This window comes from Pezoporus occidentalis, unplaced genomic scaffold, assembly GCF_034315485.1.
Source record: "Pezoporus occidentalis ecotype Australia unplaced genomic scaffold, CSIRO_AGI_Poc_V1 ctg48, whole genome shotgun sequence".
In the NCBI taxonomy this organism is placed as follows: Eukaryota; Metazoa; Chordata; class Aves; order Psittaciformes; family Psittacidae; genus Pezoporus; species Pezoporus occidentalis.
Genome location: NW_026915813.1, coordinates 3780092 through 3797258, shown reverse-complemented (window position 1 = coordinate 3797258; position 17167 = coordinate 3780092). Strand labels below are relative to the sequence as shown.

General features: G+C 39.4%; 1 protein-coding gene across 17 annotated transcripts in view; it reads left to right on the top strand.

Annotated features, from left to right (window-relative positions):
* Nucleotides 1–17167, top strand: part of LDB2 (LIM domain binding 2) — a 395745-nt gene that overhangs the window by 376072 nt on the left and 2506 nt on the right. For 6 of the 17 annotated variants that reach the window (XM_062636464.1, XM_062636454.1, XM_062636466.1 and 3 more), the window contains 2 exons: nt 7454–7577; nt 9220–9371. In XM_062636464.1, the coding sequence (XP_062492448.1) occupies nt 7454–7577; nt 9220–9371 (276 nt within the window). Of the gene's footprint in view, nt 1–7453; nt 7578–9219; nt 9372–15495; nt 15639–17167 lie in introns of all 17 variants that reach the window. The other 11 variants (XM_062636457.1, XM_062636469.1, XM_062636458.1 and 8 more) reach the window with 6 other exon arrangements.

Below are 17167 nucleotides of genomic sequence, written 5' to 3'. Positions count from 1 at the left end.
ATAGCTACATGAAATTGTTGGGTTTATGTGCATACCTTACTGTTGCCAAATTACTCCTGGCTTAGTATTTTCCCTCTTAATCTAGTTGAGATAGGAATCTCTTTAGAACAAGGGGCTCAATAGTTTGTAAAATATCCATGTATGTCTCTGGCATTGTATAAATAATAAATAATAAGCTGTAGATGCTACTGATCATTAATATTGCAAGTGTTAAACTGGAAATTCTAATTCCTTGCTTCTTATGCGATTGCAAGTATAAATATTTCTTGACTCAGCATGGTGAATAGTCACAAAACATGGAACCTTCTCCAGTGTGGATTGATGGCTGTTAAGTATATCCCAGACCCAGTAAATCTCAGGTTATGGAATTTGTCCCAGAATCTGCTCTTGCTATGGTATTGTGCTGCAGAAACTGTCCTGCATTTTTTTAAAGCTAACACAGAATATCCACTCCATATGGTTTTGGAGATGTACTTAAAATATGAGCCAAGCTCAAGGGGATGCAGCGCTGTCTTGCTGAGCTCTGAACTAGTGTCAAACTATTTCTTTAAGAGGTGTGATCCCATTCATTTTAATGAGTTTTAAGTCAAAGCCTAAAGAAAGATTTTTTAGTAACAGCTTTTAAGCCTTTTCATTACTGTTTAAATCAGATGTATTTAATTTAGGAGTAAATACAGTAGATGTGCCTATATGATATTTCCAAGCAGTGTCCCACTTCCTTCTGGATACCAAAAGCTCATATTTCTCCCTACCTATGTAGCAAAACAAAGGACTTCAGTCTGTTTATACACTGCCAATTTAAAAATCTTTAGCACAGAAGGAACTGGAAATACAGAGAGAACAGTAGTCACAGTAAACAAGTCAGGGATTACTCGATGGTATTGGACTACTTAAGCTATTGGGGTTAAGAGCTGCCTTTTCATCCTGTCCCAAAGATCATCTAAAGTTTCACTAAAATAAATGATCCCATGCAGACTAGATTTTGAATAGTCAGGTTAAAATAACTACTTGTACCATTTCAGCTGAAGTGGTTACTGGATCTGCTGCTTGCTACACCAAGTACTGCAAATTTTCAATGCTGATAATTTATTTGTTTCATGTATATTATTACATGGGATGTACAACAAACATTTCTTATTAGTGTCCACCATCTCAGCAGGAGTTTACAGTGGCTCTTCAAAAAGTAAAAGCAGGTGGCAAGGGCAGTGTGTTGAGTGGTGGGAATCTCAAAGGCGCTGATTTTGGCTTAAAGTTTATCATGCAGGGAAGGAGCATGGGTATAGTTGATCCACTGAAATGCACTGATGGAAGAGACTTGTATTTGACTTGACATACTGGGCAAAAGCTTAGGACAAAGCAAAAGCAATCCCCTCCAGAAAAACAAGTTTGTGAAAAAACCTTCATTTCTTTTGGTTCATAAAAACTCCAGAACATTTCTAATTTATATCTCCATGGTTTTAATGGAAAACAAAGACAGCTTTTAAGATGAAAATTTTCTGTATTCACATGTGATTCTTAAAAAACACAAGCTATTTTGAGCAGTGAATTGCAAGCCAGCCAGTGAAAGAAGCAGCAATATGTTCCTAGGAAATTTTCATTCCTCCCTCTGTTCTGCAGCGGAATGATACTTTATATTAATTTCGAAAAACAAGCGTAAGCATAGAAATTTAAACTAAGCTATAAGCCTTCCCTATTTCTAACTCCAGAGAATGTGCTGTATTGAGGACTGCAGCAGAGCATTATTGTTTCAGTGCCATACTGCTGGGAGCGCAGAGCACTTGTACAAGGCTTTGACACCACTCCTGAAGTCAGACGTTCAGGTATAGCTCTTTCACAGGGGCTGAAAAAATATCCATAACGTGTCCCATTCCTCATTGCAGTATCAGTAAGGCATCATGGACCTCTGGAAATATGTATCTGGTTGTCCATAAAACAGTGTGCAGAGACATTTCAGTCCTTTTCAGAAATCCTGCACCATTGAAGTTAATGGGACCTTTCCCAGGGGAAAAAAAATGGGGCTAGAAATTCACTGGCAGCATTAGCTGGAGCCGTTCTCTCTAGAGCACATACAGGGTATGCACAGGGAAGACCGCATTTCAGCATAGAAATAAAATGTCATTGTGTTCAGGTTTGTTAGTCGACAACTCGGAATCTTTGTGGAGGATAAAAAATGATCTCTGAAAGAAAGCACTGAACCCCTTCAGTGCTGCAGAGTGGATTATGGGTATACCTCCACTGTCAGCTTCCTACCTGAACATTAGACAGTGATTAATGCTCCCATACAAATGGGGTTTTGTCACTTTTAGGAAGGCTTGTAAATCTCTCTGAGCTCTGATCATGCAATAGTTCCTATAGTTTTCAAGTGATGCAGCCAGAAGTGTCAAGCGTCAAAGAGTTAAAACTAAATTTCAGTAAAAACTTTAGGGAAGTCTCTTCACTGTCAGGTGCCTTGCTGCTTTCATTCAGAAAAACTGATGTTACATTATACATTCACATTTTTATGTGTGATTTACATGAAAATTTTAGCTAATCCCATTCTTTATTTTTTAATTGTGGTTAGTGAAACTTCTGCTTATACAGACAAAACTGGTAACCATGGCAAGATACAGTTCTCAAACTTGCTTCTTTTGGTAGACTTTGGGACTCTGGCTGCCCAGCACTTGCTGACCAGATATATTCTCTGCTTTAAAGAAACTGGCTTGGTGACTATGTCAGTCGCAGCTCTCAAGTGTTGCAAGACTCGAGTCCCACTGAATTCTCTTTAAAATGCAAAAGGCATGGAAAAAGCTGAAAGGCTGCAGTTCTTTTGTGCTGTTGACATGTAAGCAGGGGAAGACAGTTAGCTGGGCTAGCTCTGCCACCTGCAGCTCAGAGCCGGCAGAACAGCAACGCCTTCACCAGCCTACAACAAGCCTTCGCTTCTGGAAACAAAAATCTCATGGAGACAAGAGATTTCATTGAAGAGGGTAATTGCTAATTAAATTAGCAATAGAATACATAAGATTATGGTATGCAAAAGTAAAGTAAAAGAGAGCTTTCGCCTTGGTCTTTCTGCTAATCTTCACTGCTAACAGAATGAGCAGCTATTCTCAGAAAATAATTAGAACAAAAATCATAAGGCTTAAACCATTCTTGGTGTGACTGGAGTGGTCTCAGAGCTGAATTTGACTCTCCCTACCTCTGAAGGCTGATTTTGGCTCTGCTAGTAGCTGAACAGGAAATCATGTGTGGATCCATATTCTCAGAACCCTCTAACTCCTGTATACAGTGCCTCCGGTATCTCCTCGTATAAATCCCTTCTTAAAACACACTGGGTTTGAAACATTTTGAAATGTTAGTCTTCTCCTCAAAAAAAAAAAACGAACAAAACAAAACCAAAATCCTCCCAAAAAGTCATTTAAAAACAAAAGTCAAATTCTTCCAGATGTGTTTTACTAACACAAAGAACCATGTGCTTTATTGTGTTCCTTACTTTCACTTCCCTGAGCCCCAAGGGTATAACATTACTATTTTCTCAAGTTGGATCCAAGCCCTGTGATTGATGAATTGTCCATAGGATCCATATGGAACTCTAGGAAAATCCCTGACACTCTATACAGCACCAAAATGTGTGCATGTGTTCCATGTGTACCAGGCACCCACAAATTTCTCATGCCAGTGACTTGCCTCACTGTAAGGTGCTGTGTTCATCTGTAGTACCAGATCCACCTCACAGCTATGGCAGTGAAATAGCAGTGATTCTGCAGTAATGGACAGATATCGTGATAAATTCAAATAAAAAAACATGACTGGAAACTAATTCTAATAATACTGGGTTACTAAGCATCATGTGAAGTTCATTCAGTAGGTTTTAGGTCTGTGGAGGGAAAGTATGTAATCTATTGTGACACACATTATTCCAAATTTGGTTTAAATGGTAAAAGAAGCATAATTTTTCTTTCAACTTTGGGCTTCTTTTAATTGCCCACACACTTCAGATATCCTCTAGTGCCTGAAACATCCACATGGAGCCTTATGTCCTTCTGAGGCAGTACAAGCAATCAGATGGATCAGATCCAACATAACTTAGGGCATTTCACCTGGCAATAGACAGATGTGTGGGCAAATGAGACCCACCTTTTATGGTCCTCTAACAAGGAGCTTGGAAATATCTAACAGAAATATCTAATAATATCTAATATCTAACAGACAAGTGTTGCCATTAAAGGTTCTGGGTTCCTAGAAATATAAAATTTATTTCTGTGATCATATATTGTCACTGCACTAAAGTCCTTAAGTCTTTAGATATTTTCCTGTGTGACTTTTTGAGCTGTGCAGAAAATGCTTGTAGAATAGATTGGTTTTGTTGATATTCCGAATACTATTGTTATAGTACTAAAGTAAAGACTTGTACATTCCAATATTATCCAATTCTTGCAAAAAATGTTAAAATAGATGTTTTGGAAAGGAATCTCACAGAATAAGATTAGGTGATCTGTGGGGAATAGGCAGTTTAAGCCTCATGCCAACGAATGTAAGAATATGTAAAACATTTAGTTGGCTTTGTTTTCAGAAGTCACTTTGTAAAATGATGCAGTCAAACCAGCTTGCAGGTTACCCTGCTCACCACTAGTAGCTAAAGAAGGCAGGTGGTTTTGGCAAATCTAACTCTTGCAGGCATCTTGTCCCCACATTTTTAATCTAGTTTTTTGCAGAAACCAAGTTACTGATTGTCACAGGCAAGGTCCTCAGACTGAAGGTAATTGGACCATGACCTTTTCCTCTTTCAGGGATTTGGTTTTGAGTCACTTTAGGTTTCAAGTAGGTCTCAAATGTCACTGAAAAGGACTATGAGATTTATTATCAATCATTGTTAATCCAGTTCATTTTACATTTGTGCCGAATTCACATGAGCCAGACACTTTTAAAATGAACTTGTCACTATAGAGGTCAATGCCCTCATATTATTCACACATCCAGAGCTGACCTTACAATTTTCGTACTTTAGAAAGGGAAATGGTTGTGAAATCCCCAAAATCAGAAGAGGAATTTATGTGAGTCCATACACCTCCCAGATATCCAGAAGATGAGACCATCCCATGCTTTAGTGTAGAGGCCCCAGTGCTTGTCATTTTGAGTCCATGCGTGTGAGATCAGTCAGGCATTGCTACATTTTGGGTCTGTATCCCATTTTAATCATGTGTGTGAAGAGAGATTATAGACGGGATTAACATTCAAGATATCTACAGGCAGCAAGGACTGCATAGTTCTCCTCAGTGTGCATTACAGTTAGAGCACAATGGGAAGCATCTTTGCCAGATGATAAAGAAAAAACACTCTCTTTGTTGACAACAATAAATATATACAAAGGAGTAAATGTGTCATGTATAAAGTATCCCTAAGGAAATCTTGGAAGACCCTACATGTATATTTACATACTTTTAGTCCCAGCAGTGGTAGAACTACGTGAGTGTACTGCTCTGCCCTGGCTAACTAGTTTGTTAAGAATTATCACAGCTAGCTTTTTCATGCTAGTTTCATGCTATCTTCTCGTAATGAGACAATTTAGGCACTCCTGCCAGAACCCAAACTTTTAAGAACCAAAACAATGGTGTCCATTATGATCACAAATCTCTCTCTCTCTCACACACACAAAACCTGAGCAAGTGCCTGCAGTTTTCAGAATAAATTGAATAAGAACACAAAATACAACACCTCTTTCACAGCATAAACTGGATCCTGCACATACTTTAGGACCTGATACTGTTAATTCTTGATAGAATATTGAACCAGAGGAAAATCTGAGCCTAAAGTGCACAGCCTGATAGCAGCTCTCTTTCTATTAGATTATCTTGCAGATATTTATCTACAAAAATGTATGTAAAAAGTCTGTGTAAGAAAAAAGTCAATGAGGCAACTGCAGATTCAATTTCTGCAGTTGGAAAAAACAATTCCTCATGCTGAAGCTCTTCATTCTCCCTGCTGCTTTATGTTATCTCTATTTTAACTGCTGTTAATGAAAGTCTCATCAAAAGGCATTGCCAGTACATAATAATATTTAAATGCTGAATTAATCTCTCAGTCCTCATGGCAGCTCCCTTTCAGCTATTTTCCCTGCATACTTTGCATCACCACTTATACGAATCAGAGTAGGGTGCACATGGGGAGAAAGCGCAAACATTGATTGGCCCTGCAACCCAGAGAGAAGAATTTGCCTCATGCCTTGCATACTTGTAAAAGCATGAAATGAAAGCATCGCCTGCTGAAGTAAATCCATGGTGCTTCTTCAGGAAGGCTTGATAAAATTAAGTAAATAACTCAAAAGTTATGCCTTTCTGCAGTTGCCTAAGTTCTAATAATTAGACCAACTTGTTGCCTTACTTCTCTTGGTTAAAAAGCCCCAAACTTTCCCCTGCTTCTGGAAGTGGTTCTGCTTTGAAAAGGGACTAAAAAGGGCATGCAGGGTCCATGTTTATTCTGTGTCAGCTATTTCCTTATCAAATGTGCTCAGCAAGTAAGGAACCTTTTCTGCCTTTGTGCCCTGCAAATTTCAGGTGGAACCTAGGGGTTCAAAATCCACCTGGATTTTTTCTTCTCATGTAGGATGACCAAGAAACAAGAATCCTGCAAGCAAGAGTAAGCCCTCAATTACATGTGTGCAATTCTGTAGTCTTCTGTGGCTTTGCGTAAGGTTTAACTGACTGGAAATGATTCTGTGGTGATAAACAGGAGGGAATAGAAACCAGCTCACTGGTTTTTATGCTAGATCTGCTGTGCTAACAGAAGCAGAAAGCAGTGATTTTAATTAAGTGAACAGATAGAAAATATACAAGACTATTTTAAAAAGGTGTTTGCTTGAAATTCCATGTTTTCAGAAATCTCCAGCTTTCACACAATAGAGCATTCAAGCTGACAAGGAAAATAAAATGCTTCTCTTTTTTCTTGGACATGTCATTCATGGTGGAAAGAGAATGTATAGTCCTCATAACAAAGGAACAAGATTACTTGAATTATTTTACATGCAATAATAAGATAAAAGATTATTTATGAGAAGTCTTCATGTGGAGTGCAGCAGGTCAGAAGAAGATCACTGTGTGTACATTTTGCTGCATGGGAATGATAACCTGCTATGGGCATTTCATTATTTATTAATTCATCTTTGCAGCTTTGGCAATCAAGCATGAAAATTTTCTACTCTTCTGAAATCTCTGTGGTCTGGAAAACCAGAGTTGAAGTTTATCTGATTTTTTTTAATTATTAGTTTTTAATATTTAAGATAGCAAATAGTGAGTAAAACTTTCCTTCAATTCAGTTTTTATCCTACAATGCCCGAGCAGATTAAACTTAGGCGTACAAGACATACTCCATTAGCAAGGGTAAAAAAAAGCCAAAAATATACTTTCCAGCTATGTAAACACTGATCAACTGAGTCTTTGCTTGGATGAAATCATTCCATTCTGGCTTTTTCTTCCAGTTGTGTGTAATACTGGAGCCAATGCAGGAACTGATGTCAAGACATAAAACTTACAATCTAAGTCCTCGAGACTGCTTGAAGACTTGCTTGTTTCAAAAATGGCAGAGAATGGTGGCCCCACCAGGTATGTTTTATTTCCAGTATTTTACCTATTCTATAGTTAAATTAATATAGAAACAATGGGGAAAATTACTTACAAAGAAAAGAAATAAGAATTAACACTGTTCCAAAAGTAAGCCTGAAAATGATTCTGATGTTATATGATTTCAGTCTGACCCAAGTGATTTATAGATGTGCACGTTCAGATGGTTTCACTGACTAGGATATAATTTACTACAAAAATATGTGTAGATGGAATGCAAAATGCCTACTGGCTCCATTAGAATTCATCATTTGTGTAATTCAGCTTCCTGCTGTGACTCTAAAATTACAGCTACAATTCATAATTAATTGTCTTTGAGACTAATATAATGTTATTTACAGGCCTGAACCTAATCTCCTTCCTCTTACACCTCAAAATAATAATTCTCTCTTTTTTCAAATTATTAAAGATTTTTATATCTAAGACTATTCACAGGGGTGCTCAGGCCAAATTTTGAGAAGCACAATTGCCCCTCTGTTCCTTGCCTATTTAAGTAAAGTTATGCAATTGTCCTGATTTGGTCTGAGTTTGGAAGACTTGCTGACAAATGGCATGCTCTAACATGTTCTTTTGGGAGAAGAAGTTTTAAAGATGAAGCCCACAGTAGAGGCAGAAGGAACTCAAATGGCAGTTGCTTGTATGCTGCATCGATGGCAGCAGAAGGATACAAAGCTACCTTTAGCCTTTGCCTCTGGATGTGTCAGCTGAGGCTGTGTCAGAATAAGACCTGGAATTTGATTATAATTGTTGCTTGCTGTGACCTTCAGCAAGTTACACAATGAATTTGAGCATCATGGTAGTTATCTTCTTGTTCCCATTGGTAAGATGATTTTAAACTCGTGAGACCTCACTTGGAGTATTGTGTACAGTTCTGGTGTCCTCAACATAAAAAGGACGTGGAACTGTTGGAACAAGTCCAGAGAAGGGCCACGAGGATGATCAGGGGACTGGAGCACCTCCTGTATGAAGATAGGCTGAGAAAGTTGGAGCTGTTCAGCCTGGAGAAGAGAAGGCTGTGTGGAGACCTCATAGCAGCCTTCCAGTATCTGAAGGGGGCCTATAGGGATGCTGGGGAGGGACTCTTCATTAGGGACTGTAGTGGTAGGACAAGGAGTAATGGGTTCAAACTTAAAGAGGATAAGTTTAGACTGGATATAAGGAGGAAGTTCTTTACTGTAAGGGTGGTGAGGCACTGGAATGGGTTGCCCAGGGAAGCTGTGAATGCTCCATCCCTGGCGGTGTTCAAGGCCAGGTTGGGCAGAGCCTTGGGTGACATGGTTTAGTGTGAGGTGTCCCTGCCCATGGCAGGGGGGGTGGAACTAGATGATCTTAAGGTCCTTTCTAACCCTAACTATTCTATGATTCTATGATTCTAAATATCTTTACAGATAGTGCTGGGAAAATAAGCGTCATTATTCCATTATATAAAATTGAAGGCAGATTCTGTTGGTTTGGGTCCAAATATTATTACATGGTTCATATGTTAAATCTACTACTACCAGTAGTAAACATAGAAACTTAAAACTAAATGAAAAAATATTTCACCACTTCTGCTTATGGATCATTTTAGTGCACGCTTTACAATACCTGCCATTTGCTTTCCTTCTTTACCATTTTATTGCAGCAGAACCCACAAGGCAACCAACAACCAAGCGGAGAAAAAGGAAAAACTCTACCAGCAGCACTTCCAACAGCAGTGCTGGAAACAATGCAAATAGTACCAACAGCAAGAAAAAGTCAGCTGCTGCAAACCTGAGTCTATCAAGTCAGGTACCTGTAAGTCTCACCTTCCTTTTAGGCCTGAATCTCTCATGGTGCTTTAATTTTTCCCTTACACTGTAAAGAAGGTGCATTCTTGAGCCTAAACTATCACAAGCAAAAAGCGATCTTGCACAGTGTGCTGTGGAAGCTGGGGTATTAGTGGAGAGATGTGAAGAAGCCATTCTGCAATGCAGATTTAACGAATGACCCTCAAGCTGGGGTATACTGAGGACAAATGTGGTTTTCTTAAGGCCTGGGCCAGCTCCCCTTCTTGTCAGTAGGAGTCCTTCCACTGGTGATGGGACTCAGACTGGGCCTCATGTTCTTAGATATAGCATGAGTCTTGCAGACTTCCACTTGCCAGGTGCTAAGAGAGGATGAGTCTCTGTGGAACAAGACAGCCATACCTGAGCTGACCCCCTGGTGTCCCTACATTAGTACCTCACCTCTAATCTGTGCTGGAATCAGGTGCTTTAGTGGAACAGATTATGAATTTACTTACCTGTAGAGGTTATCTCTTTTTCCAACCACTCCACTTGCAGAAGGTAGATCCCCTGGAATATGGGTTTCAGCTAATCCACCCTGCTAGCTGTAACTTTTGACATCCTAATTATATAGGGAAACACAAATTCATTTCCAGAACTGTACAGCACTTTGACAATGTCACATTTATTGCCTTAGTCACAATATAGGGGAAATCAGACCCCAAATTGTAACAAAGTGCACTTTAGTCAATAAGGAGATAGCTTATGCATTTTAAAGCTAGGGAAATTAACTTGATATTATAGAAAATACAAAGTGGTATCTTGGGAATAACATGCAGGGATTTTTATTGCATTTCTGATCAGAAGATAGGAAAGGCCTGGTCTCCTCTGAAGCCTGACAGAGAATATTGGGCTTTTGTTAGCACAAAGCAGGCACTTCCTAGGAAGTCTGAATACCCAGATAAAAAGGAGGACTAGTCTAACACCAGTGAAATGGTTTGTTTAGCAACTGATTCAGCAATCCCCTAGCTTACAGAAGCTTTGGGTTTCAGTGCATTAAAATCATATTTTCTCCTTGTCATATTAAAATTTTGGTGTGGTTCGCATCCCTGGAGTCAGATGCTTTCCCTAATATAGGCATCTCTGGGTTTTTCTGGCAGCACAAAGCAGTCTGAAGGCCAGTTACCTGATCCCCTGGTGCCAGGGACCACCGTGTCTCACTAATTGTGTCTGCCAGAAAACCCCTTGGATCAATAATCAACCATATTTAAGAAAAATCAGCAATTAGGTACAAAACTGAGCAACCAGCTAGTTTCCTGCTGTCTCCAAGTTTAAAGGACAGTAAACTCATTTTATCTTGGCTACTCCCTGCCCCAAGTTCAGCTCAATAGGACTAGACTCTGACCCCCTGCCTCTCTTCAGTCTGCTTCTCCCAGGAGAGATGGCTTTTGTTGGCTTCAGTGGTAGCCATGTGTACTTGCATGTTTGAGTGTAACTGAGCCCTTTGAAAGTTACCTGTCACTCCCAATGATATTCAGGCTGACGTCAGGTACTGAAAGGTTACTCCTGCCAGATGAAGTAGTTAAGGCTACTCTTCCTGGTGGAGATACTTGAGCATCTGAGACATAATGGTGAAGTTTATCATGAAATATAGGGATGGGGGTTTAGTATTCATTGACTTTTCAGGATGCTGCATAGTCAATATTTTCCAATTTGTTTTCTATACCAGAGTTGCAAGATGGTCCCAACAATTTGTAAGGAAGATCAGGTTCCATTTTTAGGACTCTGAAAAGTGGAAAAAGCTCAGCTATTTGATTTGACATACAACAGCTCTTCTCACAGCAAAGATAGCAAACCAGATGGAATTAATGGTTGGGCCACCCTCCAGAGTAGACAGAACTCAAAATAATTTTAGCAGTAGGATATTTTGGTGTAAAACTATTCAACACTTTTCAGTTAAATAGCAAGATGTTTCTTCAAAATTATGCATTTGAAATGGGCCTTATTACAGGCATGCCACTGCTTTCTGAAGGTAGCTGCAGGTAGCAGTAACTTGCTTTCTATTTCTTTCACGTAACTTTACCTTAGAACTAATCATTCGATAGTTAATGCTTGATTTCCTCTATATATGATAGAAGACAAGATAACCCCAAACACTATTTGATTGTTTTCAATTAATCAAAACCTTCATTTGGCCATAGAGCTTTCTGTGAGTGGGACTTTCGTGCTCAGTACAAAAAATCTTCTGAAATCATTCATTTTCACTAGTTAAAGCATTTTCCCGCTCACTAGAGAAGGGGAATGAAATCACTGCATCTTATGTCCAGATGACTCACATAACTAGAGCTAGTTTCGATTCCATTTTTCCCATACACTTCTCTGGAGAATCCTAACAATGAGCTCACATCCATACCGGACCTGGATTAATATGAAGTCATGTACTTCAGCTTTCTCTTTTTCTCCAGTGATTTCTTCCCAGCCAGCACAGTCTGTCTACCATAACAGAATTTAAATCCTACTTTCCTGTCACTTTTATGCTTATGTGTTGTTTTCTGTTTGATAGTAAATTAATCCTGGTTAGATGATGCTTGCTTATCCTCTATTCTATGTAATGTTTCTTGGTTTAGGACATTAGTAATTATTCTGTTTCACTCCTGTAGTAATGCTGTGTACACTCTGGCAAAGATGTGAACTTCACATATACCTCATCTACAGTTCTCATTCACACTATTAACTTCTCCTTCTTTAATGAGATGTTCATGTCTGGAGGGGCAAATGTACCATGTGACTGGAAAGCAGCTGAATTACCATCAGCTATGACAAAGCTTGAAACTTCAGGGAGATTTGTCATTTTCCATAACCCCTTCCAGTTCTTCAGATAAATACATGGGAGTAAGCAAACCCCCAATGAGATGAACAGTAACTGTCACATACACATTCTTCTTCAGTAATACGAGGTTGTGCCATTTCCTCTACCTGCATTATTTCCTGTTCTTCAGGCAGGGACAGTGCTGACAATAGAGCCAAGCCCAAAGACTGCAATGATGTGGTTGTATCTCCATGCATGCGTCAGATAGATTGGCACTGCACCCTGAAGTTCAGTTGCTGAACCCTAATTCATCAGTATCATTTGTGCCCTTTGTGTTGCCTTAAATTTATTAGCACTTTGACTGTGCTGACACATTCTGATGCATTTTTAATAACAGAGTCTTCAAAAACATCTTAAGGGTCTCTGCCAGTGGGTGGGTATGCATCTTCCCTCTCATCAGTAATTTGAGAAGGGTCAGACTCTCTCTGTCCTCATATCTCTAACTATTTTTTATGTTTTCTCAACCCTCTAAATAAAATACAATGTTTTGCCCTTTGACAGTCACTTGCACTCTATTACACTCATTTTCCCTTACAGTGGTAGGAAAAACAGTGGTTTCTCTGATTCTGATAGTGCCCATGCTATTGATGGCAGACCTTCAGCATCTCTTGTCAATCCCAATCACTTGGGACATTTCTTGCCTAAGTGCCTTGTTACATATTACACGTTCCCTACATTCTTAAAACAAATGCAGTTAGCCAGTGTGCTCCGTGATTGCACTTCACAGCTCATGCCTACGTTGACCTATTACTTGTCCAGTGATGCTTTTAACCTGAATCCCAGAGGTGTTGACGCAACACATTGAAGAGTGTTGGAAGTAGAAGCAAGTGCCACCAAAGTCACTCCAATAGCACAAATATAGAAGCATTTTTCTCACCAGAAGTTTTCTTCTCTCAGGCTGTCCTTGGAGCAGGCTCCATACTGCCAGTGCTTTCCACAAATACAATGTCTTTTTTAGTGCATAAAGAAAGCTGAGACAACAGGGACCAGAAATTGTAGTCCCCTCAGCTGTCTTAGTCTCAATAGCTGCCAGTCATTTGAAAAGTACTTAGATTCGTTCATGTTCTCGATCATATATGAACTTTGGAAGAAACGTTAACTCATTGGGCAGAAACTGGAATTACCAATTTCCTCTTTCCTCAAAATTAAGATCAAAGATGGGCAAGACTCCTTCTGCAAGGTTCACAGAAAACATGGCTTTCTAATATTAGCCTATGATTTCACAGAAATTAGTTGTCTAATTTGGGTGTGTCATTGCCTTGTCACTTGCACAGTACTAATCTCTTCTGTTTGAAGCTAGCTGCAGTGTTTTCCCAAATCTTCGCTCAGTTTTCAAGCCTCTTTACTGGCTGAAATTGCATTCATTTACATTTTTCATATTCCTCTGTTTCAAATAAAACTTTCTTGCAAGCTCAGACTCTTGTACATAGAACAGTGACTTGTACACCGGGATCTGTAGATTATAGGTAGTACCTGCATGCATCAGAAGGGGTCCATACAGCTATTATCACTTAAGTATAACTTTCTCCTAAGTTCAATGAAAACAGTGTATATTGATCCATATTCATCTTTGAATTTGGAAATTTGACAGCAATGCACAGCTCTCACAAATTCTGAGAACCATTACTCTAGGCTGCTCTCAGTCATAACCATAGAAATTAATAAGTGGATTTTGCTTTCATTTACTAATGAAGATCCTGTTGAGTGTAACACTATAACCATGAACCCAGTGAAATATCATCTGCGTTGGAAAGAATAAAGCATCATTACATGCCACTAACTAAATCAAATGTTCTTTGTTACATCCAGAGTCTTAATTAGAGCCTCCTTGCATTCTTTAAGCAATACCTCAATAATCTCTCTTTCTCTTTATAGTTCTCTGTGAGCTCCTCAAAAGCCAAACCAATAGGTAAACCTGCTAATGTGGAAGGGAGCACTCTCTTACATGTTTCAGAAAGAGGTGGTGGGTTTAGGTGGTTTCTAACAGATGTTGTAGTACCAGAGCAGCAATGCCAGGGCCAGAAGATTAGTGTCAGAAATTATCCCATGTCTCAGAACCGTGCAATTAAGAATCTAAGATTTAGCTGTGAGGAGATGAGAGTGAGCAAATTGGTTTCCAGTTTTTATGCTTTATGAAAAATACTCCAAACAAGACCAGAATGTCAAGTTAACAGAGAGGGCCATGATGCGATGTGAAAGATAAACATTTTCCTCTGCAAAGTGTTTACTCTGAAACCTAATTAAAATGTCAGTTCTGTTTCTATAGATCATTTCAACACTAGTGTCAGTCTGATGCTTTTGTCTTGGGAGCAGTGACCATTATGGGTGTGGGCAGCAATGGGGCTTTCAGTCGTTAATAATTTTTGTGACAAGGAGATAAGAAGTCAATTATTGAAATAATCACCACTCATGCAGTTCCATAAGAAGGAAGGAAAGCAGGAGGAGGTACCCTTGTTCCTTTGACTTAGCACTTAGGGGCATGCTGGCTGCTAAAACTAGTGCAACTTTCAATCCTTGGAGTATGAGACTTGCTCAAACAATACACTTGATAGTTTCAGGCATTTTAAATTACCTCAGGCTTGTGAAGCACTGTTTGTGTACTTCTGGGGACTGTGACATCTGATCTACCAACTGATCACTGTAACACACTGACCAGGGCAAAGAGCAGCAAAGACAGTAGGCATAGGGATGGGGAATTCTACATGGCCCACCACACATTTTTACCACCACACTACAGTAAGGCATTGTGTAGCCATAGAATGATCTTTAAGATCCCAAGTTAAAAAGTTCAGTTATGTAACTGGGCATAGTTGAGCTAAACTTTGAGGCTAGGTATAAAAAAAGATGAAGCCTGAGAAATGACCGGTCTGTTAAATAGAAGTGCTTGCATTTGAGTTGTGTATGAAGTAATCGCTGTGTGTAGTTTATATGCATCAATTTAAGTTTGGATGGCAATTAGGGTTATTTCAGGATGTAAGGTATGATATACATGAAAGCTGCTTTTGTGGTTATATTATTAAATTTCTATCACGTAATGTAAAACATCCACTGCTTTATTTACAGTGCTTCACTGCAACCATATTTTACTATCATGAGACATTCCTTGACCAAAAATGTTGTTTCTAATCACAGAGTAAATTAATAAGATTGAGTGACTACAGTCTAAATCTTTTTTTAAACTAACCTAGTCAAATATGTACTACCATAACTAGGCCATAGCAGTGTATGCTGCCATGCAAGAGACTAGGGTTTAATTCTTGGATTCTGCTTCTCACTCCATGAGCAGGAGCTAGGAGCACTCCAGAGCTGCAGCCTCAACCCTGGGAGGGATGGAGCCTTGTGTCATTCAACAGCAGTGACCCCCACTGGCCAATTTAAGGAGAAGCATTGAGGGGCTCTAAAAGGAGTCACTTCCAGTCCTCCTCAGAGGTTGGTGGTCATTGCACGGGATCTAGTGAGTGGAGGTTCAATGGGGTGCACTCGGTGGGGTCTTCAGCTTTCAGTCTGAGGAGCAGAATCCTCTCTGGGGAGGAACCAGCATGTGCGCTTCCTGAGACACTATTTTTGCCTGACATAGCTATAAGTGGCAAGATTGTCAAGAATATATATACTATTTTTTCAAATGTCCTGTAACTAATGCTGTGATATCTATCTTTCAAATAGAACAAGGAAAAACTCCACTAACCTCAATAGAATTTTAGTTTAATTCCCAGAGAGACAGAGAGATCCTCAATAGCATGAAGAGAAGTGCAAACTGTCCTCTCAGTGGGTGTCATTATAATAAAGGAATCTTATTTGTAAAGAGTCTTAGAAATCAGAGCTGGACAAACTTACAAGGTCATTGAGCATCTCCCCGCTGATGCAAAATGTTTCCCACCACAGACAGATTTTGCCAGCCCAGTGTTAGGTGACCTGAGCAGCAAAGCTAGCACTGTTCCAGTGGGGTCATTAATCCTCAGTCTGCAGTTCTCAGTAACAGGAATATTGTTTTAGCAGTGGGGATTACATTTCTGTTTACTTAATGTCATCTTAGTACCCTAGTTCACAGCTCATCAGATTGGCCTAAAGTGGTCCTCTTCCTTTCAGCACTTGTAGCTGTTAAGAATATTTACCCCTCCCAATCATTTGGTGGATGTGATACATATTTAATTCCTTCACATGGCCTCCCCAGTCAGCTGTTCTAGCCCCACAGTTATTTTTGATGCACATCTCTAAGTCTCATCTAAGTTGCTGACCTTTGGCTAGTATGGCAACAGGGAGAACTTGAGGTCCATAGTCAAGAGCGTTGAAGTAAGAGGAACTGTTGCCACCTCGGTCTGTGATTCTGTATTTCAGCCACTGTGGTCCTTTTTGCCTGCCGTATCACACTGCACACTCAAACCCAACTTGCTATCCTCTGCCAGGTCTCTCTTGCCATTAACGCTCTCGCCATACAATGGGGTCAGGTCTGGTTCAGCAGTGCACACTGCACACTGTTGTTTAGAGGGGTGGAATAAATTAGAATAAACTTTTGGTTATAAACGCCTTTGTCTTTTAAACTTCTATGTCGCAAAGCTATCTGTGAGTTTTATTTAACTTAACATTTTATAGCTATATGGAGTAACAAAATACAGACAATGTAAAGAAGAAATCATGCAACAGTTTCCATCTAGTCACAAATTTTTCACATAGCACAGGCTGAAAATATGATATAAACATTCTTTTGCAGCATGTCAGCCTTTGCTGAGGGATATGAGAAACTGTAAATACTTGCAGGAAATAATTGGTATTGTTTCATGGTGAATGAGGTACATAGCTGATTAAAAAGAAACCTGATTAAATGCAAACATTTGTCTTCTGTTTGCTTTTTACAAATGCTTTTACATTCCTAAGGAGGAACAGATCCTTTAAAATATGAGTCTATTGACTCTGTTGATTGCTAGGATTCCTGGAAGGGCTTGTTAAATCAGCAGGTACAA